The 24,960-nt window shown below is 37.4% G+C and overlaps 1 protein-coding gene and 2 non-coding genes across 4 annotated transcripts in view; 1 reads left to right on the top strand and 2 right to left on the bottom strand.

Annotated features, from left to right (window-relative positions):
* Positions 1 to 1,359: 1,359 nt before the first annotated feature.
* trnar-acg (transfer RNA arginine (anticodon ACG)) lies at positions 1,360 to 1,432 on the bottom strand. The gene has a single exon. It is a non-coding gene; the product is annotated as a tRNA-Arg (tRNA).
* Positions 1,433 to 1,894: 462 nt separating this feature from the next.
* On the bottom strand, positions 1,895 to 1,967 carry trnar-acg (transfer RNA arginine (anticodon ACG)). Its single transcript has one exon. It is a non-coding gene; the product is annotated as a tRNA-Arg (tRNA).
* Positions 1,968 to 3,620: 1,653 nt separating this feature from the next.
* deptor (DEP domain containing MTOR-interacting protein) overlaps positions 3,621 to 24,960 on the top strand; it is a 41,021-nt gene continuing 19,681 nt past the window's right edge. The window contains exons 1-5 of one of the 2 annotated variants that reach the window (XM_030158276.1): positions 3,621 to 4,001; positions 4,246 to 4,335; positions 8,521 to 8,699; positions 9,899 to 10,022; positions 18,723 to 18,901. In XM_030158276.1, coding sequence (XP_030014136.1) covers positions 3,988 to 4,001; positions 4,246 to 4,335; positions 8,521 to 8,699; positions 9,899 to 10,022; positions 18,723 to 18,901 — 586 coding nt within the window. In that variant the 5' untranslated portion in view covers positions 3,621 to 3,987. Of the gene's footprint in view, positions 4,002 to 4,242; positions 4,336 to 8,520; positions 8,700 to 9,898; positions 10,023 to 18,722; positions 18,902 to 24,960 lie in introns of both variants that reach the window. The other variant, XM_030158275.1, reaches the window with a different exon arrangement.

Here is a 24,960-nt window from a genome sequence, read left to right as displayed (position 1 = left end):
TTTAATTTGGCTTTTTTTTTTTTTTTGGGGGGGGGGGGGGGGGGGGTGTCTTATTCTGTTTCCTGGCATGCAAATCAGAGTTTTATCTGATAGTGTTTGGCAACTTGAAGATGCGTAAACAACAACACAGTCTAGTGAGTTTATTCAGAATGTACAGCAAGAGAGCAGCACTCCTTCTGAGTCATGCATCTGGATACCTGGCAAAGTAAGTCAAATATTTACAATTAGTGATGTGACATTCACGGATGAATCGAATCTTTTGAACGGCTCTTTGAAATGAACGATGGGAAACGAGTCTTTGTAAAGAGCCGTTCATTTTTTTTAAATTTTTTTTTTTAAGGAAGGAGTATCCGATTGCCTGTCAATTTAGCATCACTGAAGCCCTCTTTGTTTTCAATTGTTTTCTTTTTGCTAAGATTGTTTCTTTTTGTTCGGTTGTAGCAACATCCGGTGCATACATCTGCAGGCCAAAGTGTGCACTTTTTTTTTTTTCCTATTTCTCATCACGGCATTCCTTTTCTTATTACCACATTTTATTTCTACTTTTGAAGACATCTGTGCATTGTGCAGCTTTCTAGTATTTACATATATTTTTGTTCATGTTGCCGGAGTTACATACAATGGAATTCCAGCATTTGCCTAATGTCACCTCTCATGTCATATATTTAGCCCACACATTTGAACTAACTATTCTTTTTTATGGAAAGATAATATTTACTACCGCCAATTCAACACCTTTAAAATGTAATATCAATCATCACATGTAGCCTATTTAGCCATTAAAACATTGGTGTTTCAAAATAATGCAAAAAACATAAAAGAGCCATTCTTTTGAACGGCTCTTTTTAGTGAACTGCTCCTAATTGAACGACTCCCTTCAAAGAACCAAAACTCCCATCACTATTTACTATATAGTTCTCTTGACTGTGAAAAGTGTTTCTAGCAGAGTTTCTGCTCAGTGCACTTACATTTGTCCAACTAGCCATGAACTTGTGTGCAGTGCTGTTGAATGTATTTTTTAGGATGGAAACATGTGCTAAAGGGAAATTAAACCTTTAAATTGGAGTCGGATTAGCAGCTAGCAAGCTAATGTTATATAAAATAGCACTCTGAGGTGTTGAGAGCCGCAGTTTCAAGTGATTCTCAAAAGATACAAGGAAATAGGTGAAAACTAGTAACTTATATGAATTTGAAGGCATATCTAATACTATATATCGACATACACATAAGTATAATTCTCATGTAAGATTCAGGGTAAACACACTCACTTCTTAAATGAAGAAGAGGAAAGCATTAGTCCTTCAAACGTTAGATTCGGTTGTACCATGAGTGATTTACGTTCGACTCGGTAAAAGCATTCGAGCCAGCCAGGAGTCGAACCTAGAATCTTCTGATCCGTAGTCAGACGCGTTATCCATTGCGCCACTGGCCCGATAAGTTACATTATATTTGTATACGTAATAAAACGGGAACATAGCCTGAAGATGTTTGTAATTAATTGCAATTGTGGTTTGTGAGGTAATAATTAAGAACAACGCGAAAAAAGGATGTATTTAAGGCGCCAGAGGAGACCTGAACGCAGCACACGGTCACAGAGAACATAAAGAGCAAAAGTAAACTTCACTGGACGAAAACTCTAAATATCTGCATAAAGTGATGATAACCTGGTTTTTATTCGACATAAAATGAGTAAATTTTGTCAGTTCACTTCGTCCTACACTGACAAACTGAGTATAAACTTAATTTAATCTGTAAAACACCGCCGCTGGTCCAAGCTAACACACTGTCTTTGACATTACATGTTAGCTAAACAACTACGTGGTCTTAACTGAGGCTTGTAAAGAAGTTTATTGATAGCTTTTATGGATGGAAAGAGAACTAGGAGGAAAAGAATCGAGCCAGCCAGGAGTCGAACCTAGAATCTTCTGATCCGTAGTCAGACGCGTTATCCATTGCGCCACTGGCCCACGTGACTAAATGATGTTGTATAATATTTCTTTAAATGCAATTTTCATCCTTTTAATAACCTTGTATTTGTTTTGGTTTTGCCGTTATTTGCTCAACAAGTCAGATAAATACTTGCAAAGAGGTCAGTGTTGTCAAATCTCAAGTTTAACAGTAGTTTCTTAATAGTTGAATAAAATCGCGATACCTTCATAAACCAGCAGATGTCGCACTAGTATAAGTTGTTCTATTTTTAGAGCCGCCCTTTACAATAAGTTACAGTACATTAACATTAAAAGCAGTAAAATTACCTGTGTTACAATGAAACGTGTATAAAAAATTAAGTCTGTAGTTTGTGGTGATGATTTTCCCACTGCGGCTTTGTCCGCATATATGCTTGCTTTTTTTTTTTTTTTTTTTTTTTTTTTTATACCATGTCTGTCATTTGTTTCATCATAGGAAATAAGACCACAGAACATTTTATTATTGGTCATGGTAATAAATGTGAAACATAGATTATCTACAAAATACAAAGACAGGACATCGAAATACACATTTAGAAATCTGTCCAATCAATAGACAGATGACTTCATCTGTGTTGGATAGATGCGTTGGTTTTATGTTCACTTCCAATACAGATTATCACTTGGCTCTAGTGCATTCACATGAGCTAAATTACAGGAAAACCATCATTTAGGCGGAAAAATAACGCAGTAACTACATTATAATCATTTTTAAGTAACCTTTGATTACATCCATTTGTATAATGTGCTGTCCTTTTCTATTCTTTTTCTATTTTTATTATTATTTTGTTACTTGTAATGTTCTGTTTTTTATTACCTGCCTCGAGACAATGGATGTAAATGAGCAATCCCTGCTTTAATCCAGCATGTTTACATCTCTTGTTATCCTAATGCGGATTTCATCAATTTAGATTAAAGAGTTTTTTCTTTTTAAGAGCTCCTCAGTCACTGGACTCCTTCAAAAAGGGGCTTAAAACATTCCTGTTTAGACAAGCTTTTTATGGACCACCTTCATGCTCTGTTTTATTCGCCTAGTCTTTTATTCCTGATACAGTATTTTTATTTTTATTCTTTTATTTTTTATTGGACTGTCTTTTCTCTGTAGCACTTTGAGATTCTGCTGAATGAAAAGTGCTTTATAAATGCAATTTATTATTATTATTATTATTATTATTATTATTATTATTATTATTATTATTATTATTAATAAAGTAAAAAAGCAACCTGGACGCATTTGTTATGAGCTTTAAAGCCGCCTACTGCACTCAGACTCAGATATATTCTTGTGCTATGGTAAAAGTTAAGATTAGAGTATGGAAAAATCATTTACCAGCAGTGTTTTTATGTCTCCAGAGGTAAAAGACAAAATGCCAAAAAAAAAAAAAAAAAAAAAAAAAAAAAAAAAAAGTTTTAAATGAAGCTTTAGTGCTTAATAGCAACTGGGATAAACTTATGCCACAATGTTTTCCCCAAAAAATTAGAGTTGGAGCGCATTTATCCATCTGTACGAACTGTAACCCACTCTCATAACTGTCTCCATGTCCACACGGTGTATGAATCGAGTGTACCAGTGTGCATCATTAACCCCACCCCTCCGGTTAACTCCCCCAGTGACGACACTGAAGTCCTCCCAATGCGGGGGCTTCGTGGATGGGCACTGGCTGTGCCGTGGAGAAAAACGTGCATTCATTCCGTTCAGTGTGTCAGTGTCAGTATCAAACCCAGCAGCCCACCGCGGAGGGAGCCTGCGGGACTGTGTGTTTTCATAAACGCTGCATCCAACCTGCACCAGATAAACAGAGGGATCCATAAAGGGAGCAGTGGCATGCATGCATAAATGTGTTTACAGAGGCTGAATGTGGTCGAGGTTTTGCAGGATTTAAAAGTGGACTACCGCTGATGACACACTGAGGCTCAGCCACTTCTCACTGTGTGCATTGTTTCACCTCCTGCCATGGAATATTTTGCCTCCTAATTCGTCAAAGGATTAAAAAGTGATAAAGTCTTCTTTTCGCTCTCCATGGTGCTTGAAGGGTAAGCAAACACACAGCTGTCATACATTATTGATTCTCTGGGATGGTCACCGCGTGGATGCATGCATGCCTTTGTCTCACATCATCCCAGTTTGTGTATGTTTGTCAGCTGGAAAGCTACTGCTGCACAGCATTTCTACACATTTATAAAATGCAGCACTAGTGCATTTTCTCAGTGCAGAATGCTGTCTTTGTGTGCATGGCTCTTTGGCAACAAAAACACCCTTGGTCTGTTGTGTTAGCAGAGACATGGACGGGATCGGGAACACCATGCAGAAGAAGGCTGCAGAGCTGGAGCGCCTGGCCGAGGTCCTTGTCACCGGAGAACAGCTGAGGTACAAGCATGTCTTTCACCCCAAGTGTACTACAGGTCACACACTGTTTAAGGGATCCAGGGATTTCTTTTCTTTTTGTTGATCTGCAATCTGATCACAACAGTACCTGCATTTAGACATAATTAATCACTTACATGTGTGTAGTTTTTGTCAGTTCTGCTCCTGCTCAGTTGTTGTGGCCCAGATCAGGATGAACAAAAGGCATGACTGGACATGACAAGTTAAATGAGAAGAGAAAATGTTGCAGTCACATTTGACAGTAGGTAAAGTATCATAAAACTGTAGTACTCCACAAACTGGCACAACAGGCAGCTTCTCTTGGGCATGTACAGACAAACAAAGGTGTCCACACTAACAACATCCTCCACATGCAAACTGCCTCCTCTCACACAGTTTTGTCTTTAACATTGTCGTCTCCCGGGTTTTCCTGAAGTTTTCAGAGGGCGTATGTTCTGCCTGAGTAACAATGTTTTCCTTAAGTTCATTGACTATGTTTGCACACGGGAGGAATTGTGTATGGAAATTGTACATTTTGAAATAAAACAAGGTCATTTCATTTAATTTTGGGCCATTATTATCTCCAAAAGTATTTCTAGATTTGGGAAAGACTGAGCTTAAAAATAAAACTTGTGAAAGCAGAGGGACCAGCTGCAGCCATTGTGTCTTAAACCGCCATATCCAGAATCCAGTTCATTCCCTATCTCTTACAAGTTTCTTCATCTAGACATCCAAGTATTCTTCTTACCCTCTACATTTCCTGCCAGTGTCAAATTCTCCTATTCTCCTTTTCATATTACATGACTTAAAAATCCCGTCTTCTTGATCCCAAGCTCTCGAACCCAGTTCTCTTACTCATTTTACAGTTTCTCACAGTGTTATCCAACTTTTTTGAACAAAGATTTTGTGAGGTCAATCCTTCTTTTAATCTCCGTCTGACATCTGGTGTCCTCTGTGGTTGCGCTTCTAAGATAACTGAAGGAGGAAACTTGACTGATTGTTTGATCTTCCACCTTTAGGACTTAATTTCTTTTTTTTTCTTAGAAACCACTAAACATTCTGTCCTCTCTCTTCAGCCTCTGTTTAGTGGTTTCTCCTCTGATTTCTACAACCATTAGATCTGGATAGAGTCATTTAGTTAGCTTTAATGCTTACCTTTTTCTTAGTTTTTACTGTCTTACTTGTTCTTGCTTACTTCTGATTTTACATTAATTTGGCGTATGGGTGCCTAAAATGGCTTGGATGCTGCATCTGTGGTCTCTAAATTCTGCAGGTGTTTTTTTTTTTTTTTTTACCTAGTATGCTCTGTGTTGTCAAAAGTTCACATGAGTAACTTTTCACCTTCAGTAATAATACCCTTTGAACTGCACAGTGAATGATGTACCTCCTAACTCATTGTCAAAGCTTGGCCATTCATCCTGTCAGGGAATTGAACCACTAACCCTGGCAGTGTTGTTGATGTACTGTACTCTTTGGTCCACCATATGTAAAGAAAGGCCCCACAGCCCTGCTGGTGTTCACTGGCTGATGGTGATGAATAGAGGCTCAGTAGGTAAAGCATGGCACCAATGCCTGGAATTTCAGCCCCCCGCTGTGATGAGGAAAATAACGACGCTGAACTGTGTTTTCAGCTCAGTGTGATAAAACCAAGTTGGCTCTTTCTGAAGAACACTGTATGATTACCCTGTTCTGAAGAACCATAATAAGTAACACTCAAGCCATCACCTCTAGAGATTAATAGTTAGTGTCTGTACTTACTATTTGGTTTATTCCTGCTTTGGAGCAGTGTGTGGTTTTGTGTTTGTCATTGTATACAGTGTGTGTGTTTGTGTGCCGTGTCCCTGGCACAGCTGTGTGCTGAGGCTTCCAGCTGGCTGTGGGTCCGCTGTCACTGAACGTAGGGTGGGTCGGTGGGTTGGGGTGGCTGTACCAGAGTCCTCGGCTGTTCTGATGGAAAGGACTCGAGGTTATGACATACAAGGGTCAGTCTCACTCTCTTTCAACCTCTTCTCCACACAGCAGTCAGCTTGAGGGCTTTTTACTTTTTGTGGTATAAAACATGCTGGGTAGTTTAATGATTTATATCCACTGTCAGTGTTTTACCATTGACTCTGTGCTTTGGTTATGTCTTTGTCTTTGAGTGGTTTAAAACAAATGACATGTACAGCTGAGTGATATGAAAAGAAAATCATGCTGTGATTATTTTGACACTTGTTGCAAAGTGTATTATGAGTGACACAGTTATAATAAGTAGTAATTTTAACATTTGATCACTGAACAATCTAAAAATTGTCATATGATTTTTCCTTCAGTCTGGGGTTGGGTTTAATACCAGTACTAATACTTTGGTTTTGATATCAGTTCTTGGATGTCACTTACATTACACATTACAGTAAAACATTTTATATTTCAGCTCCTGGGCAGTTTTATTGACTCAAAGCAACTTTATAGCAAAAAGTGTAATCTACTCCACAACATGGTTTAACTTAAATCAGGAGAAAAGACTCAGTAAATTCACTTCCCTCTGCAGCTCTTTCCTTCATCCAAATCGAAAGACATTACAGTCGATTTCAATAACCTGACATTTCTATAGTCAAGGTAGTTTTAGTGCGTAGAAAATAAAACTGTTGACCACAACATGAGCTTGACATGTAATTATTAGACTGTGGCATCTAGTTAATGAATGGATGAAATGCAGAGTTGGGGATACTGTTTCAACAACCAGTATGAGAGCTTCGTACAAACAGATCCACTGCTTAGGTATCAACATTTGGTGCCAAATGACATTTTCAAAACTTTGTGGTATTTGAGCAGTTCAGTCAGTACAATGAAAGTATCAAAGTTCAGTACCCGGCCCCACTGTGGTCTGTATCAAACATGCATGTTCCCTAACACCTGGAGGATGTGATTTGTAGGCTAAGACATTTCTGTAACACAATGCGTCCATTTAAATGGTACACTGTGACAGATTTTGAGTTGCATATTACACCTGACTATATTGTGATTTTGATCAGCTTTAAGTGTTAAACTCTGCTGACATGGGAGATTACAGTTATATTGTGGTATTCATGACAGTACATTTCAACCTGGTGTCACTTGATAACACAGCCAGTGTAAGTAAGGAGTGTCCATAATCCACACCTCTGTTTGATCACTTTATCTGAAATCATGCTCCGGTAACATGAGTGACCTTGTTTCTGGCAGTGATAGCACACCCTGGCTGTTTCTGAAATGGCTTATCACATATTTGTATGCTGTTGTGTCATTGCTAATATCTGGGAGCAGATGTGTTTTTGGCATAAAACAGACAGACACATAAAGCTGTTACAATAGGTCTTGTGACCGGTTTGCAGTTGTGAATAGACAGCTTGTTTCCCTGCTGCAGCAAGTAGAGCAGACTATAGTGGAGTATAATGTAGAGTGAGACTTGTTTCTGCTGTGAGCTCAGCCGAATGAAATGTATGGCCACTTCTCTTTAGAAATGGGACTAAAAACCTGTCCACTATTATTCTGTGAGTAGCTGGACTGATTGAACTAACACAGGGAACATTGAAATGAACTGTTCTGTGATTAAAGTAAACTTCCGACCTCAGCTGTAAAATACATTGAGTCAGACACCTGATACTAAATACAGGAAACAGTTAGATGGATGGCCGTGCCTCCACATCTGTGTGAAATGATTTATTGGTTGATTAACCTGAAAGGAGCATTGATTATTGAAGCTGAGGAGAATAGACAATGGTAACCCTGTTCTGTCGTTTGTGACTTGTTTGCTCATCTCCAGTCTTGGCAGAACACAGTGTGGGTCTTGCCGGGTCAGTTTTAACCAGGCTGTCACAGCTAATCTGGGAAGATGCTAGCCAGCTGCTCACAGACTCAGTGTGGAGGGGAGCTAGTTAGCTGCAGGAAGCTCAGCTCTTTCACAATTCCAGGGTTCAGAAAGAGGTCACCTTGACTATGTGAAACCAACATTTAGGCTGCCTGTTGTAGAGATGTGTCATGACATCATGCTGTATAGAGGCATCATAAATCTCTGCAGAGGGTTCATTAAATTCAACATTAGATGACTGATGAATTTAACGAGCAAGGATTTGTTTTGCATTTGCATAAATCTTAAATGTCTTCTCTATCTAAATCCAGGATGACCTTTTCCTTTGCTCTGAGGATTGTTTTTTTTTTTTCTCCCAGGCTACGGCTCCATGAGGCGAAGGTGATCAAGGATCGACGTCACCACCTGCGAACCTACCCAAATTGTTTTGTGGCTAAGGAGCTTATTGACTGGCTGATAGAACACAAGGAGGCCACAGAAAGAGACACGGCCATCAAGATCATGCAGAAACTGTTGGACCAGAGCATCATTCACCACGGTGAGGCTCAGTCCATATGTGCATATATCAACTATGTCGGCCTCTCCCCCTCTTTTTCTGCCCCTCTTTGTTTCACTCTTGACATTTTCTGGGAACCATCTCTGCCTCTTAATATATGATTCACCCCATCTTCCAGCCAATTTGGCTCCATTGTAGCATCTCAGTACCTGCTTTACATTTGACCAGACTCTGAAGACACAGACAGAAGGAGACAGCTACCTTTTTCTCTTTAAATTGTGTTTGCAATGTCAGTAAACTAAACATCAACCCACTAGGGCTTCATACTGATGAGCAACTGATGTTTAGAATATAGTGACTGCTTTATATGAACATTAAATTGGTCTATGCAAGCATAATCACAATTCCCATGGTGCTTTTATGCGAGTGTGCTATTTTCTACTGTGATGAATTGCACCCAACACTTAATGAATGAAAGCAAATGGATGAGGCTGTAAAGGAAATTCACAATTTGTCACAGTTAAGTGAATTCTGCAGATGCTTTACTTGATAAAACCACTTGTAACACATTGCGGAATCACTTCACTCTAAGTAAATGTTCTGCCTAAAAACCTTACTTAAAGCTATAGTGATAGTTTTATTGTTATAGAATTCTATAATTACCTCAGCATATTGTAATCCAAATGGGGTGAGAGGTCATGACACTTCTCTGATTTACTCCAGGTTACTCCAATTTTGTCTAATCGTTGCTTTCAGACAGGTAGGAGGGGTAAGTGATTGATTGACAGCTATACTCACCAATCAATAATCAGATGTGCTCTACTCTAAGTCTTGACACAGAAGCTTGGAAAAATGCCATCAGGTCTATCTGTCTTTATATTTAATCTCTTGATTTGGTCAAAAAGGAAACTACTGCATTAAAAGTATTAGTACAAATGTGTATGTTTCATTTTACTGCTGAAGATTTTTAAGGTTGAGCTCATCTGAACTACTTTATCTGTTGGTATTTCAAAATGTATTTTCTAGCTAATCCAAAAGCATTTTAAAGACTTTATTTACCAAATCTGTCAAAACAACAACAAAATAATGATGTAAAAAACCAAAATGCAATATTTCCCTCCTCTCCTTTTGAAGTAGAAGTATAAAGTTGCATAAAATGGAAATAGTCCAATACCTCTGTTTTAGGTTCTTTTTCCATCACTATAGTTCTGAACATTTTCTCTGCATGTGTGTGTTTCTAGTGTGCGACGAACACAGAGAGTTCAAAGACATGAAGTTGTTTTACCGCTTCCGAAAGGACGACGGCACCTTCCCATTGGACAGTGAAGCCAAGGTCTTCATGAGGGGCCAGAGGATCTATGAGAAGTATGGACACACAAACTCATCACAACAACACATCCATATTGATCTAGGTTCTGTCATTCACTACACAACTCCTCTGTACTCTGTATTTTGTTGTTATTCAGCAATATACTACTTGTTTGGTAGATATAGAGCTCATCTCTTTCACGATCGTATGTGAAGCTGGCTGCTGTGATCCACAATGAACTCATCTGATGTGTTTTAAACTGGAGTGTCATTATAACCTAGGGCTGGGCGATAAAATGATAATGATATATATCACAAAATAACTTTTCCTCTATAGAAATATGAGACATGCTCAATACAATTTTGATAGAATTCATTCGTCCATGTTTTGACAGACATAAGAACAGCCAATTATGATTAAGTAGCACCACACCAAACCAGTCACACTAGAGCCATGTCAAGTTAGGTTGACGCACACAGCACAGGCTTAAGAGCAGCCACAGCACACACGCTAATGTTTGAGCTGCAGTGGGAGGTAATGAGTGTTCCCTTGGGAGAAAATGTGACTGAGAACTTCAATACAATACGGAGGTGTACTGAACAAATACATGTAGCCTATGTGAAGAACACAAACACTCGCTTTCCTTAATTTTTGCTTTCGGTTTTACGACAGTTAAGGAACACACCCTCACGTATATACCCCTAGAATTGTTTCGCAAAGATGGTCTGTTTTATTTTTGTGTTCTTTTTTTAAAACTTGAAAGCTTTCGTCTGCTGGTCAGACTTTTAGTTTAGTTTTAAATATATGTACCTGTTTTATTTATCTGAAACAGCTGGATAATGTTCTTCAGCACATCTGTCATGTTCAACCTCTGACAGAAAATAAATCATATTTAAATCAAAAATAACCTTCTGATGTCTTCACAACTAACTTATGAGTAATGGAAAATTTAAACTTGACAAAAATAGTGATTTGATTTATATCTTGGTGCATTTCAGTGTTGTCTGATATGAAAAAAATTATCATGATATGATTTTTTTCCATATCGCCCAGCCCTATTATAACCTGACAAACTCCAACATATAACGTGTATTTATTTCCTGCTGTTCCATTTTCCACCTCATTCTGATTAAGTGTGTCAGAAATGTCAACTCTGGTATTTTAAAAAGATTTATTTAGTCAATAAACTGCTTGGTTATTAGATTAGAGTTGCAAGCACAGAGCTGAAGTGGATTTGGCTGTGATAAAAGCCTACAGGAAAAGGAAAATCAGAGAATATTTATTGAAAGCATCTAAAGAAGAGTGTTTGTCTGGCGGCAGGCTAGATTTAAAGGAGAGCAGAGGACACCACTAATGGGACTGTTTTTGTTTATCACCACATATGAATGATGCTGCTTTTCCAATAATGAACAGGGTGTGCACATGGTTTATGAGGACATTTTGTTGTTGTGTTTGCAAATAAGTGCTGAAAAATACTTGATGTTTTTTGTTCAAAGCACACTCAGCGTGACTCCCCTTTCCTGCCTCGTGCATTCTTCCTCCGCTTTCGTACATGACCAAACTGTATTTCTGTCCCTCTCTTAACACTTACACAATGACATACTGTTGTAAACACAGACCTATTTTCCAACTTTGTGTCTTCAAAACGCATGCACCAACACACACACAGTTGCATAAGAGGAAGAAATAGTCCAAGGGGAGACATCTGTCGTCTCAACTCTCAAAGCTATGTGTTTATGTAATCACCATGGTGCAGCCCAGGACACACACAAAAACACACTCACACACAGTTAGATATACCCCTCAAGCTTTCACTGGTGGTTGTTCACTTGAGAACTGGAATTGCTTCTGTCTTCCACATATAGCATATGTAAGTGTTCAGCTGCCTCAAACCCATTCATCACACATGCACCATTAAAAGGTCTGGTTCTTTGCAAAGATATAACAAAATGCAACAAACCTGAAGCTGCAATGAATGACAGTTTCCTTTGGATTCCACATAACAAAACAATGGATGACCTTAAATGGGAAAGCTGTGGCAGAACAGATAAAACTTAAAGCAGAAATAGTTTTTTATTCATGTATTTATTCATTGGACTTCATCTTCAGTATTGTACCCAGCATTCATTAGATTTTTATGAATTACCTGTCATGGCTGTGGTACATTCAACCAGCAGGAATTCTATTTTATATGAAGGATAATGTACATGTATGGAAGGGTCATTATCACAAAATGAACCGATGATGACAGGGTGATGCATGTCTGAATCATTCCAATGATGTCATTTTCTAACAACTTTTTACTTTTATCTCACTCAGTTTAGCACAAATACCTGTACTTTCCATTCCTTATGTTTTCCACTTTAGTTATAATGCAGTTATAATGTATTTGAGCCGAATTATCATATTCATTGTAGGAGCCATGAATGAATTTAGATGTCTTTTGTAGTGGTATGATGGTTTAAGTATTGGGGTTTGTTATTGTTTATATTATTTAGCGTTTTGTGTGATCATGTTGATGAAGTAATAAGTAGGTCACAGATATGAGCGGAGGTGTTAATATAGGCATCTGCTCACCTGTGTAGATGGAGAGAGAGTGGGTGAACAGGGACGCCGTATTTTTTGTTGACCACCATTTTTTTTAATCACTTTGTGAGTTTGTGCACAGTATCACAAGTTGATTATAACCTTTTTCCATTAATACAAAGTTAAACTTATTTTCGAATCACAGTGATTTTTCTCCGTTAAGCACATTAGACAATGGAAAACCTGTCCTCAGCCTCTCAGTGACTCTTTTTTTGTTGAAGTCGCTACATTCATATTTATTTTTGCATCATGCCGTGCCTTCACCGCATCAAGACCAATTTCAACCTAAATGGCTGAGACAAAGACTTATGAATTATCGGTCAGCGCATATCACACATTACAAAATGCAACAAGAGAGAAGGCTCTGAAAATCTAATGTATATGTTGGCTCAAAGTTAAGGTTCATTACTTTGGGTATATTATTTTTATGCATTTTTCTTTATTTGACAGAATGTACTCATATGTTTTGCATGTTATTTTAATGTGAGGTTCAGTTAGCTTTGCACAGAAACACATAGTGGAAATGTTCTTTGAAGGTCTACTTTTACTTACTTTTTATACTAAAAGAATCTTTTTTTTACATAGGCGCATGGACTTCTACCTGAGAAAACACTGTCTTTACTTCTGCCACCTCTGCTGACGGGGTGTATTTTCCAATAATAACTGACTCTTGGTACATTATTTTACTCATTACACTGCTACATACTCCAAAAAATCATCAAAAAATATTGATTAAAAAATCACTGCATGTTACTTTCTCCCACGTTTCCTCCCTCTCTTCACTTCATCTATATCAAATATGGCAAAAAGCCCTACAAAGAAAAGTAATCATTTCTTGATTTTAATGACTGACTGCCCTTATCCAGCTTATTCACATTTACTTATTGAAAAAAAAATCTTAAAAGTGAATTTATTGCTTTTATCGAAATGCATTTTATTGCATCACATAAGAAAGTAATCAGTTAGTCCATGTTTGCAACTGCAACATAATATGGCACCAAACCATTCTACAGAAATAAAATGGACTGTAGGATGTCAATGACCTGAATCCAGTATTCAACAAGCCTTGTGATCAAAATAAGTGAAAACCCCTATGAAATTAAAATATAATTATTTATAAATAAGAATACATGGTGGTGCAAATGAGAATGAGTATTTATATCTCGCCATATTAGTACATTAATTAAGCTGAAAGAAATTTTACTAAAACTCTAGCAGTCTTTATATGTGCAAAAGTATACATAGCATAACTATACAAAGCACATGATGGCATAGTGTCCCTTGTTAATCACCCTCTCGACATTTTCACATCTAGTTTTTCCATTGGAAAAATATACAACAGCACATTTGCAGGTCTCTCACATTGATCTCTGATGCTGCTCATTGTCAAATCAGCATACACACACGTCCAATAAACAAACCTCAGGGATACATTTCAGAGCATTGTTTTGTCAGCAGTTTCTAAGCGACTGTGTTCGTCAAAGCGGACAATGTTTTACGAGGCTTTTTTAAAACGTTCACATGTGTTTGTATGTGTATGTTTACTGCAGGTTGTGGCTCAGCAGCATGGTTCAAGTTGATGCTCATGTTGGAGCATCTAATATATAAACACTTAGCATTAATATTGCTCTCTCATAACCAGTGCAGCCAGTGTTTTCTGGTGCAGCTGTGGGTGTCTAAAGGGCACAATAGCAGCAGTAACAGATGCTCCATGCACCTTGTATTCACTGACCGAGATTTTGCCACCATTTTGTAGATACAAGGTGAAGTTAAAGACACGAGTAGCTGCAGTTTAAAGGGATATTTCAAATGACAATAATATCTGGCCAATAACATCAGCTGTGTTTCCTGCTCAAGAATAGACCTGAATGTTCCCATGTGACTAAAGGAATGTCTGCTTATACAGTAGCAACATATTAGATTAATGACAAAGCATGTGGAAATTTAAGCAATATTAGCTTAAACTAATCTGAACTGAGTGTTCTTCTATACAGACCTTATATTAAGAGCTGTTTAATTAGATAGACTTGATATGTGGAGATATTTATTATTAAAAAGATAAACAATTCCTAAAATATAAAATGACTTCATGAAGTTGATTAGACATATAGGCAAGAAACTTAGTCTGTATTCTGTAAATAAGCGTTCTGATTATGGTGCAATATTCATTTTTTCATCTTTTTTTCCCACAAAGTAAAATGATATATAACTTCAAAAAGATGACATAGATAGAAATATATCCTAACCACACAGTGGATAGTGGTCACAAACATTATATACTTCCTGAAGTGGGACCCAATCCAAACTTATCTGTAAACCCATGTAATTAGAAAAGTGTTTCTTTCATTCTACATTCAAATATAAGAGTTGCTGGACTAAGCTGTGCTAACGTAGCTCGGCTGTACTCACACACCAGCTATACTGCACAGTAACTTGTATTGTTTATTAAATAATTTAATGTGAGACCTAAAAGAAGCCTGACGTTCAGTCTCTTCCATATAAACCTCCATTTCATGAAGTATGCATTCCTGATGTTTGGTATTCACTTTTCAAACTCTGTCACGTATGCTTTTAGATTCAAATATTCAACATACAGTATTTTACTAAAGTCTTCACCCACCTCAAGGTTTACTGTTTTTGCAGGATTGAAATGTGCATACATATTTATTTATCATTCTCTTTTCTTCGGATACAACAAGAAAATACAGGAAATATGTGCACAGCCTTGAAAGACACACAAAAAAACTGAACTAAATGGGATGTAAAGGTTAAAGTCACTACTTACTGTGACCTCATAACATTAAATATGACATATTTATTTTGATATATTTTGAATAAAGCCTGGTATAAAACATCAGACTATTAATGCTATTTCATTGTCTGAACAAAAGGGTTAAAAATCTGCAAAAGGAGGCCACACTAAATATTTCCACATTGGTTTATAGAAGTTTTTTCCCCCCAGACTTTTGTTTTTAATGCGACACATACTTCCCATATATCCACATTGTGTCTTAATGCATTTGTGTAGCCATTGTACCTTTACTAAACCAACAGACCTAATGTTAGCCAAGGACTTTAGCACAGTACTGTATGTAAGTAGTTATCTTTCTTAAAAATCTTCCCTAGTGCTACTTTACAATCTTGTGATTCACTTTATAACCTTTAAATGACCCTCCAAGTGATATGTTGATTTATTTTTTGATTGTCGCACAGCCCTAGAGATTCCTCATGTATCCACTTCTATGCAAACTAAATGTGAAACCCTGGTTATCCTACAACCATGTCTCAGTGGACACCTCTCAGGCCCAGTTAGACATGCTGACTGCACAACACAACATACGCTGAGTGCATATTCAGGTCAAAGCAGCTCGCCTGATCCAATGTATACCGAGGATTCATTTACTGTATATACAGTCTCTGAGCATAGTGTACAGTAACATTCATGTGATACTATAGTGAAAACCTTGTGCAACAGTGCTGTATTTGGAGAACTGTACTTTGAGTCAATCCTTTTGAGCTTACACAGCATGATCTGTTGACTTTACGTGTTTAAATGGATTAAAAGGCATTGTGTACATAGTCAGGTCTCATGGAACATTATGTCCAGTTCTTTCAGTATGCAGTATTTGTATTGTGATTTTTGACCTAAATCCATCCATGTTTGACAACTAAATGAGTTGTGTTGTATAGATTTGGCTTTAAATAAATCAAGGAATTAAGCCATCTTTGTGTTTATACAACATCAGTTTCTAAACTGGATCTGATCCTGTTATTTACTTCTCCCAGGGTAATAGTTTATGAATGGGATGGCCTGTAGTTTAGAGGTTAAAGGTGTCCATAAAGAGCCGATTTCCGCTCTGATTTGCATGTCATTAGCCTATATCTTTCACTGTCCTTGTTTCCTGTCTTCTCTTTACTGTCTGCTATTGAATAAATGCACAAAATGACCCCCACCTCAACCCAAAAAAAAATGCAAAGAAACATACTCCGAGATTAATAACAATATAAGTTATCCTGACATGTGGGCCTGCAGGCTTCTGTGGATCATCAGTCTGTTTAATGTGACATCATCAGTCATCGTTTAATGAAACCTTAAACTATGAGTGGATGTTTCTGATTTAGGTTTCATTTAGTTTGTGTTCCCATGTATGTTCATTAAATCAAAAAAGTTCTTTTTGGGCTTCGGGGGTTTTAATAATATTCTTAATTGGTTTGGTTGATATTATCATAATGCAGCTATAACCTGTTCATATGTATGTACGTTTAGCTCTTGTTTCTCTTTTGCTAATTTTTATTTTAATTACCCCAGTTATTCTCAATGCCTCCATTGTTTCATTTACTTTTCTATATTTTATTACCCTTTTTTGGTAAGTTTTTTGTAATGCCTTCAATTTTCTTCAGGTTTCATAGTTTACTAAATTCACAGTTCTTTTCACCTCTCTTTTCTGTTTTGCAAATGATGCCTTTACCTCAGTATATTTTGAGAATGAAAAAAGGTGTTAGAATTTGTTCTGAAGCCGTCCTCCCTCAAGCGTTTCAGTACGAAGTCGTTTTAATCTTTTTACTGACTGACTAATCCAGTCGGGACTTAGTTGCAACTGTCAGACATTATGAAAAAAGATTATTGCTTCTCTGACTTTGTAAAAACGCTGAACCAGACCAGGAGGCTGGTCTACTAGCCCATATTCTTAATCCTTTGGCTACAGGATGTGTCATGGGTTCCTTCCATGAGTTTAATAATCATGTTGTATAATTTTCTGAGCTTTTCCACATATCTAAGCCGCTATTATATCCATAAGTGATATGAGTATGTGCTTGTCTGTATCTCACTGCTCTGGTTTGAAGTGTTGACATTTCAGTGAATGATTGATGGTGATTAAACAGAATGTGGCAATATAATGTGTCAGCAAAAGACAAAAGTTACTGTGTACACCGACGGTGCATGTTTTGGCATGATCAGGTTGACTGCCTGTTTGCAGGTTGTTAAATGTGTCAGTGAGTGGGAGTGGACCTGTGTTTAAGAGAGGTGCACATGAAGCAAGTCAGCAGTTCTGTGCATGTGTTCACTTGTCTGTTTTTGTTTGTTTGAGTGTGTTTGTGTCATCTGGTGCCATCCAGAAGAGATCGCACAACCAGCAGCATGTAATCTTTTGTCATAGACTATTCAGGAACGAACAGTTGTTTTCTTCTTTTGCTGATACATGTTTTAATCGTTGCTGATAATCTTTCCCATTTACTACTGCTGTGAAGCTAATGCAAAATCAAGTCTCTTGTTATTCTCAGAAGAGCAGGCATGGATGGTTTTCCAGTGTAACAATGGTTATCATGCGAGTTTGACATTAAAAGTATGGCCGAAGTGGTTTATTATTGCCTTTATGAACCATCATAAAGATGTGATGTTCTAGAAATGGCATGACTCTTGTTTTTCCAAGATGCCATCTGCATGGCTTCATTTATGTGGATAAAACTCTAATCCAGACATGGTTACATTATCGTATTTGTGCTCTCAGAGAGGAAAAAGTTCAGCAGAGACTTTATTTTTTTCAGTTCCCACTCAGTTATGATTTGCGATAAACCCATTTTAACTGAGCACAAAACACACCATCCGAAACAAATCAACACACAGATATTTCATGACAGTGTCATATTTTAGAGAATATAATATGGCAATGCTTCTGTCTAGATTTCACAGCCTTTATGTATATTTAAACAAAATGCCCTTTCTGAACAATGAAAGATACAAGGTCTTGTATTAGGTTACCATATCATCACCATCTTGTTTATGCTTAACTCTAGAAATTTAATGTATATTGTTTGTTGAATGTGCCAAGAGAAACACTCCCGGTATTGTAAATTGGCTGGAATTACCTTTCAAACACAAGGAAATGTCCTAGTGAGTCAATGTAATGCACAGAAATGTTGTATATTAAGGTGTTTTATCGTACAGGAATATATTATGACACAGCTGTTACTGTCAGAAGTGTTGATATTCATATAAATGTCCCATTTCTGAAGAATCTGACAAGTGTTAGGTCTATATAAGCCTCAGTTCGGTAAAATTCCTGTGTGATATCTCTCTAGAACTCATCATACAAAGGCTTCACACCAAAGTCTTTGGATGTACTGTTTGTATCTTTTGTTCATCCACTCTTTTTTTTTTCTCTCAACAGGCTGATGAACACAGAAAACAACCTCTTACAGACCAGGGAGGAGGAGGGGGGGACTTTTGAGCGGACGCTGGTGGCGTCTGAGTTCATCGACTGGCTCTTGCAGGAGGGGGAGATGCCGACCAGGGAGGAGACTGAGCGACTGGGACGGAGGCTTCTTGAACACGGCATCATCCAGCACGGTGAGGACAAGGCAGCTGTTCATGCATCTGATCTATATCATGGGCTATTTTTAATTTGGCATATGATGTACTTTTTAGAGGGATCATATGTCATGTCATTGAACAGCCGCACCGTCCAAACTTTCCTCCAATAATTTTCCATTTAAATACCAGAATAGATATGGGATTTCACTGGGAGTGCTGCATCATGGGTCATATGGAGAATATACTAGTATACTAGAGAGTATGAGTTCATAGGGATTCTGTCAGCACTAGATGTAATTGGTTAGTTCACTTTAGCAGACAGGAGTTTGTGTAACATGATTTTACTGCTGTTGAGGGGGAAAAAAAAGACTAACTGAAGATGAGTTCTGATCGTCTCTGGATTTTACTGTAGGACTGAACAAAGATTAAATCTGTTAGATGGGAAAGAATGCAGCTCTCACAGATAATGAGAAGAAGGATGGTGGTAAAACCAGAGTAAATTCTTCTTAGCCACCAAAAAGACATCAGAGTCAGCAGCATTTGTGAAGGACTCAGTGAGATAACCCTGTTCCTGCTGCTGGGTCTTGTGTGGTGGCAGCCATTGGGTGGAAGGCTTATATTAGCAGCTAACCGGAGCTCCAATTACACTTTTTGTCAATATAACTAGGTGATCAGGTTTGTTTGAGAACAGTTTAACCTCAGCAAATCCTTTTGAACTCTATATTGTGTTAGGGCAGACAGTTCTGTACATTTACTTCCTGTTTCAACTTCTTGCATACTGAGGCTCTTGTTTTCTTCTCCTTTAGATCAGACAGACTACAATCTACCCTAGCTCTGTTTGTTTGAAATGGTTGTTACAAAGACTTCTGACACAAGTCTGTGTTTTGTTTGCAATTGTCGCACTTCCATCCCTTGACGTATCGGTTCTCTTAGCCCAGCAGAAAGTTGGTGCCACTGTGGAACCAGTTTTCCTGGTGCTGGGGCAATTCTCTGTAGAAAGAGAAAGAACTGGTACCAGATTAGTAACTAGCTCCAAACTAGTCATGGAACCCCCTCAAGTGGAAAATGAGCATGTGGGTAAATTCACCGCAAATCACCAGATTTCAGAGAAGATTCTTGACTTACCCACTGATTTTGCTACTAACCTTTGAAAAATTAGAACTCCTGCTAAACACCATATGTAATATTTGCCGTATATGTTCATTAGTTTCTGAGATATTGGGGGTTTGATCAATAAGTCATTATTTCTGAACTATTTATGGTAGAAACATTACATTTTCAGGAGTTGTTCTAGGGTTCAAGACATCTTTAACCTCTGTAAAAGAACATCCATTGTTGAATATTTCCTAAATTTGCATGGTGTTTGCCAGGGCTGAAGCAAAGAGTCTGGAGGCTTACAGTGATGTCACATGGACTGATCAATGAGATGAAATGATGTAACTGACAATAAGTCAATGAGCTGAAAGTGGCTGCAAATGCAGAGAAATGTTAAGTTGATCAATGAGATTTGTTTTGTATTTTATCCTTGCATCTTAACCTGAAATCTTGAACTGTGGTCACAAAACATGTTTTAATTGGTCACTGCCTCCTTGGCTTTTGACCACTGGCCGTCACAGTATAATTTGTCCATATATGTGTCTAAGTAAATGTTTGTGCTAAATTTGAGGGAATTCTCTGCAGCTTTTCCAGAGATATCACATTTTGAATGTCAGGGGAAAAATGAATGGATGAATATGAAAACTATAGAAATGCAGTGATGCATTAAAAAAATAAGTAAAACTCTTAAACCAACTAGAAGTCTGGAATAAACCCAGGGATAGACTGGTTCTAAAAAGTGGAGAAAAACTCTACTCGCTCTGGTTTATTACCTCTTGCTATGCGTTCCTGAAGGACCAGTGGAGAGGCAGAACATGTGAGTGGAGGCTGAGCTATTGACAGATTAATGATCTGTGAATGACCCTCAGTGACTGTAGAGCTACTTGCTGTGTAGGCATTTCTGTCCGGTCTCTACATAATCCTGTCAAAATGTACATCACTGCGTCTAATTTTGCTGTCCTGGCTTTGGTATTGAGTTCACACTGATGTCAACCTCTATCTTTTCCTTAATCTGAAGATTTTACTGTCAAGGCTGACCAATAAATTGAAATTTAATTAAAACTGCAATTTGAAGATGCAGTTTTATTATACAAGTCATGCATTCTCTGACTGCAGACGTTTCACCTATGAGATTAAGATACAGATGTAGACGGCATGGTGACCGTTGGCGTCAGTTTAGTGGCGGCTCCAAGGTTACTTGGTTTATTTGTCACAAGTCATATCATCATAGCTGTATGTTATCACACATTGCAGATTTTCCTCATATCTTGCAGGCTTATTTACCATTTACAGCACTTTGTTACTTGTGTCCTTGCTGTCTTGACGTTCCATAAGTGCGGCTGACATAATTTTTCATTTAGAGTCTTATCTACACACTCCATGCCCATATTTAACTCAACTATGAAGGTGCTTTTCAATGTCATGTCCTTTCAGTTGATAAAGAAAGCTGGACGTATGGTAAAGTAGTTTCTGATGGGAAGCCCTCATTCATGTCTGTTACTCGTACTCATTACAGCTCATTCTGGGCTCCCAACAGTTGTGAACTGACCCAGATTATGTTTCACAATGGCTGAGATTGTGTTTTACTTGTCATAATTTGTGTCTCCAGTCCCCGACCTGACCTGGCTCAGGGCTGTGTTCAAGAATGTGTAGAGTTACAGAATGTTATGACACATAAACACGAGTAAGTGTGACCTAAGTGTCACATGAGCAGGAGGTCAGTAACTTTTAATGGCTACAGGGTCAGTGACCAGGTCTAGCCTTACATCAGTGCTCAGAAATTTTTGCTATTTGTTTGAGCATTTCAGTTTGATGTTTGTTTTCTGTTCAGTTTTATTAGTACAAGAGTAGTTTTAAGAATTGACTAGTCCTGCTTAAATATTTTACATTATTTATTTACATTTTTATTTTATTCTTGATCACCATGAACTTAACTGTTGAACATGGAAGATAGAGAAGAACAAAGCTTTTTTTTCTGCATTTCTACATTATTTTTATTGTTGTTATTGATAAATTATGTCATATATGTATTGTTACCTCTGCCAGGAGGTATTATGATCACTTTGCTTTGTGTGTTTGTTTGTTTGTTTGTTTGTTTGTTTGTTAGCAGGATAACTCAAAAAGTTATGGATGGATTTTCATGAAATTTTCAGGAAATGTTGATACTGGCACAAGGAAGAAATGATTAAATTTTGGTGGTGATGGGGGGGGGCGGCAGATCTGTCTTGGCAGAGGTCTGCTTTTCATGTTTATTAATTGTTGTAACTCTGATGCATGCACTTTCATTACTTGTTTTAGTTTTACTGTCATTATGAAAGTAAATAAACTTTAAAAAAAATAGTTTGATTATAGAGAAATGATTCACCATACAGAAAAAGACAATTTCCTCTTTAGATGTCATTGTGTTATTCTTGTAGTTCTTTTGTAAAATGAGAGGAACTGATAACTAAAATGCTTTTGAACTTAAAAGCACCATTAATGCCTCTGGTTTCTGTCTAGTGTAGTCAAACATGCTATTTAAAGAAGTGAAACCTTAAATCAACACAATTAGATCCAGTGTGGATTGAACCATCTTTCTCTGAAAGGTGTCAAACATATTTCAAATATTTCTAACACATTTGTGTAAATGTTAAAACATGACATTAGATTACATATAGTGTAGTGTTTTGCAGTGGACGTTATTCTCCTTATGGCTACAATAGTTAAATGAATGTCCGAGAAATAGACTGAACTTGGTTCCTGGTGAATGAGTTTGTGTCTGTTTACCACATGACATGAAATTTGATTTTATGTAATGTCTGTGGTTTACACCCATGACTGATTAAATTACTCCTCACATTACTGCGGAGAAGTCACGAGGTTTACTGCTAAAAATTGTTACCTTTGCATTAAGTGGGTGTGTTGCACAAAATGATTGATACTAGATGCACAAATGTATTGTTTTTTTTTAAATTAAATTAGTATTATTTTATTAGATACAGCATTACATCTTGTTTAGATTTACAGCAGAATAAATCATTTTAATTTGAGGCAGTGACTATGCAGTCTGGCATTCAATACAGATTGTGGTTTGTATGTGAAACTGCACTGCTGTGGTTTATGTGCTGTAAATGGTCGTTAAAGGAGCAATGCATCCTGAAATTTCCACTCTGGACACTTTCATTGCCAACGTTTGTCATCCAAATAGTTTTAAACATAGATGAAATGATGCCCTATAGAGGCACAAAAATGTAGAACGAGGCAGTGAAAAATGAAGAAATGGTTCATCAGAGTTATTTCTGCCATTTTTTACATTTTGCTCTGACTTTTCTCTTCTTCGTGATGGTTTCTCTCTCTTTCCCTTCTCCTCAGTAATAGAGCTGAACATCTCCACGGTTGAGGAATGTGCCATGTTTCAACATATGCACACAATGTAGCTCAGTGTGATGTCACTTTACTAAGTTAATGTTATACAGAGACCTCATAGTGTCACACTCCCTGTGGAAATATCCACTCTCAACTTCTACAGATGATATCATGAGGACTTTGAACCATAAATAATGCCATATTCCCTTGTGTTACAGTACAGACAGTAGGTTCATAAAGATATTAAAATGGTGATGTTATAGATAACTTATTTACAGGCATTCAGTTGCAGTTAAACCCTTAGACGACCAGGTTACCAGCTCGGCCTCATTCCTCCCCTCTGCTCACACAATCATACAAGAAAAACAGTGTAAAGAAAAGCAGATCTGGGTGGACCTACACTGTGTGGGACAGTATATCACTTGTTTCTCATCCAAGCGGAAGAGGCTGGCTTTAGAGTACGCCTGGAGGTAAAAGGAGCAAACGACTTTAATCTATGTGTAAGAAAACACACAATCGCGTGGTAGATTGAAATCTTCACACATCCTATACTTACCTGGCCTTTCTATAGCATTATCTTTCTAAATGACCTTAAATGCAACCAGAGAACCAGTATTTTTAACCCTTTATAGGGCACTCATAGAAATACTCCGAAATGCAAAAATTCAACCTTAGTGTGTTATTGGAGGATATAACAAGACTTTATTACTTTTGTGAAAATTTTCAGGTCAATGAAGTTGCCATATTTGGTTCCTTGTCCATAAGTGGCAACATATATATATATATATATATATATATATATATATATATATATATATATATATATATATATATATATATATATATATATATATATATATAAATCCAACAAGTATATATAAAAAATACAAGAAAACACATGTAAGGTGAAAGGAATATGTATTTTAGAGCATTAGAATATCACTTTTAGAACTTTAGAACAACGTAAGTGCTGATCCAGACACCTGTCCACATCCACATTATCCCTTTGAACATCATTCCTTACATTAGTACCATTACTTCATGGTACCTAACAAAGCAGTTACACTCACTGTTCATGCAGAAGTGGACCTTACAGACCCTGTAGACCACATTAGACCTGAGATTGTCGCCTCATTGTCCTCACTGGAACTGTTGCTGTCACTGTCTTGTAGTGCATGCGGAAAACCAAAACTAGTCACTTGCCTGATAAAGGGTTAAGTTTAGTTTCATCACAAGGTTGAGTGAAACCTACAGGCTGATCCATGTGTCAGTGTTTTTTCTTTTGTCATATAATAAAAGGATTCCGTGAGCTTTACAATGGCTCTGTCACATAGAAACACATGGGAACTGACCACAAGCCAATGTGTGTTTACTCTTACTCAGTGTTTTCAACAGCAGACATGCAATTATTTGTATCTGTATATTTATACGTACATTCATCTTTTCTGCTGTATACCTTTGTAGTGTGGCGTTTTATTTCATTACTTATTCTGCATGAGTGGCCCTAACTACTCATTAGATTCAACATTACAGCGAATCCACTTTTAGGGAATTGCATAATTTACATAATCTTAGCAAATGAGTTGGGGTTAAGTGAGGTTTCTAGCGCATAAATTGGGTTTGTTGATTGGCTTGCTTGTGTATTTGTGTGGTTA

This window comes from Sphaeramia orbicularis, chromosome 16 (genome assembly GCF_902148855.1).
Source record: "Sphaeramia orbicularis chromosome 16, fSphaOr1.1, whole genome shotgun sequence".
Taxonomy (NCBI): Eukaryota; Metazoa; Chordata; class Actinopteri; order Kurtiformes; family Apogonidae; genus Sphaeramia; species Sphaeramia orbicularis.
The sequence above is the reverse complement of the archived record's forward strand: the minus strand, read 5'-3'. Positions and strand labels throughout refer to the sequence as shown.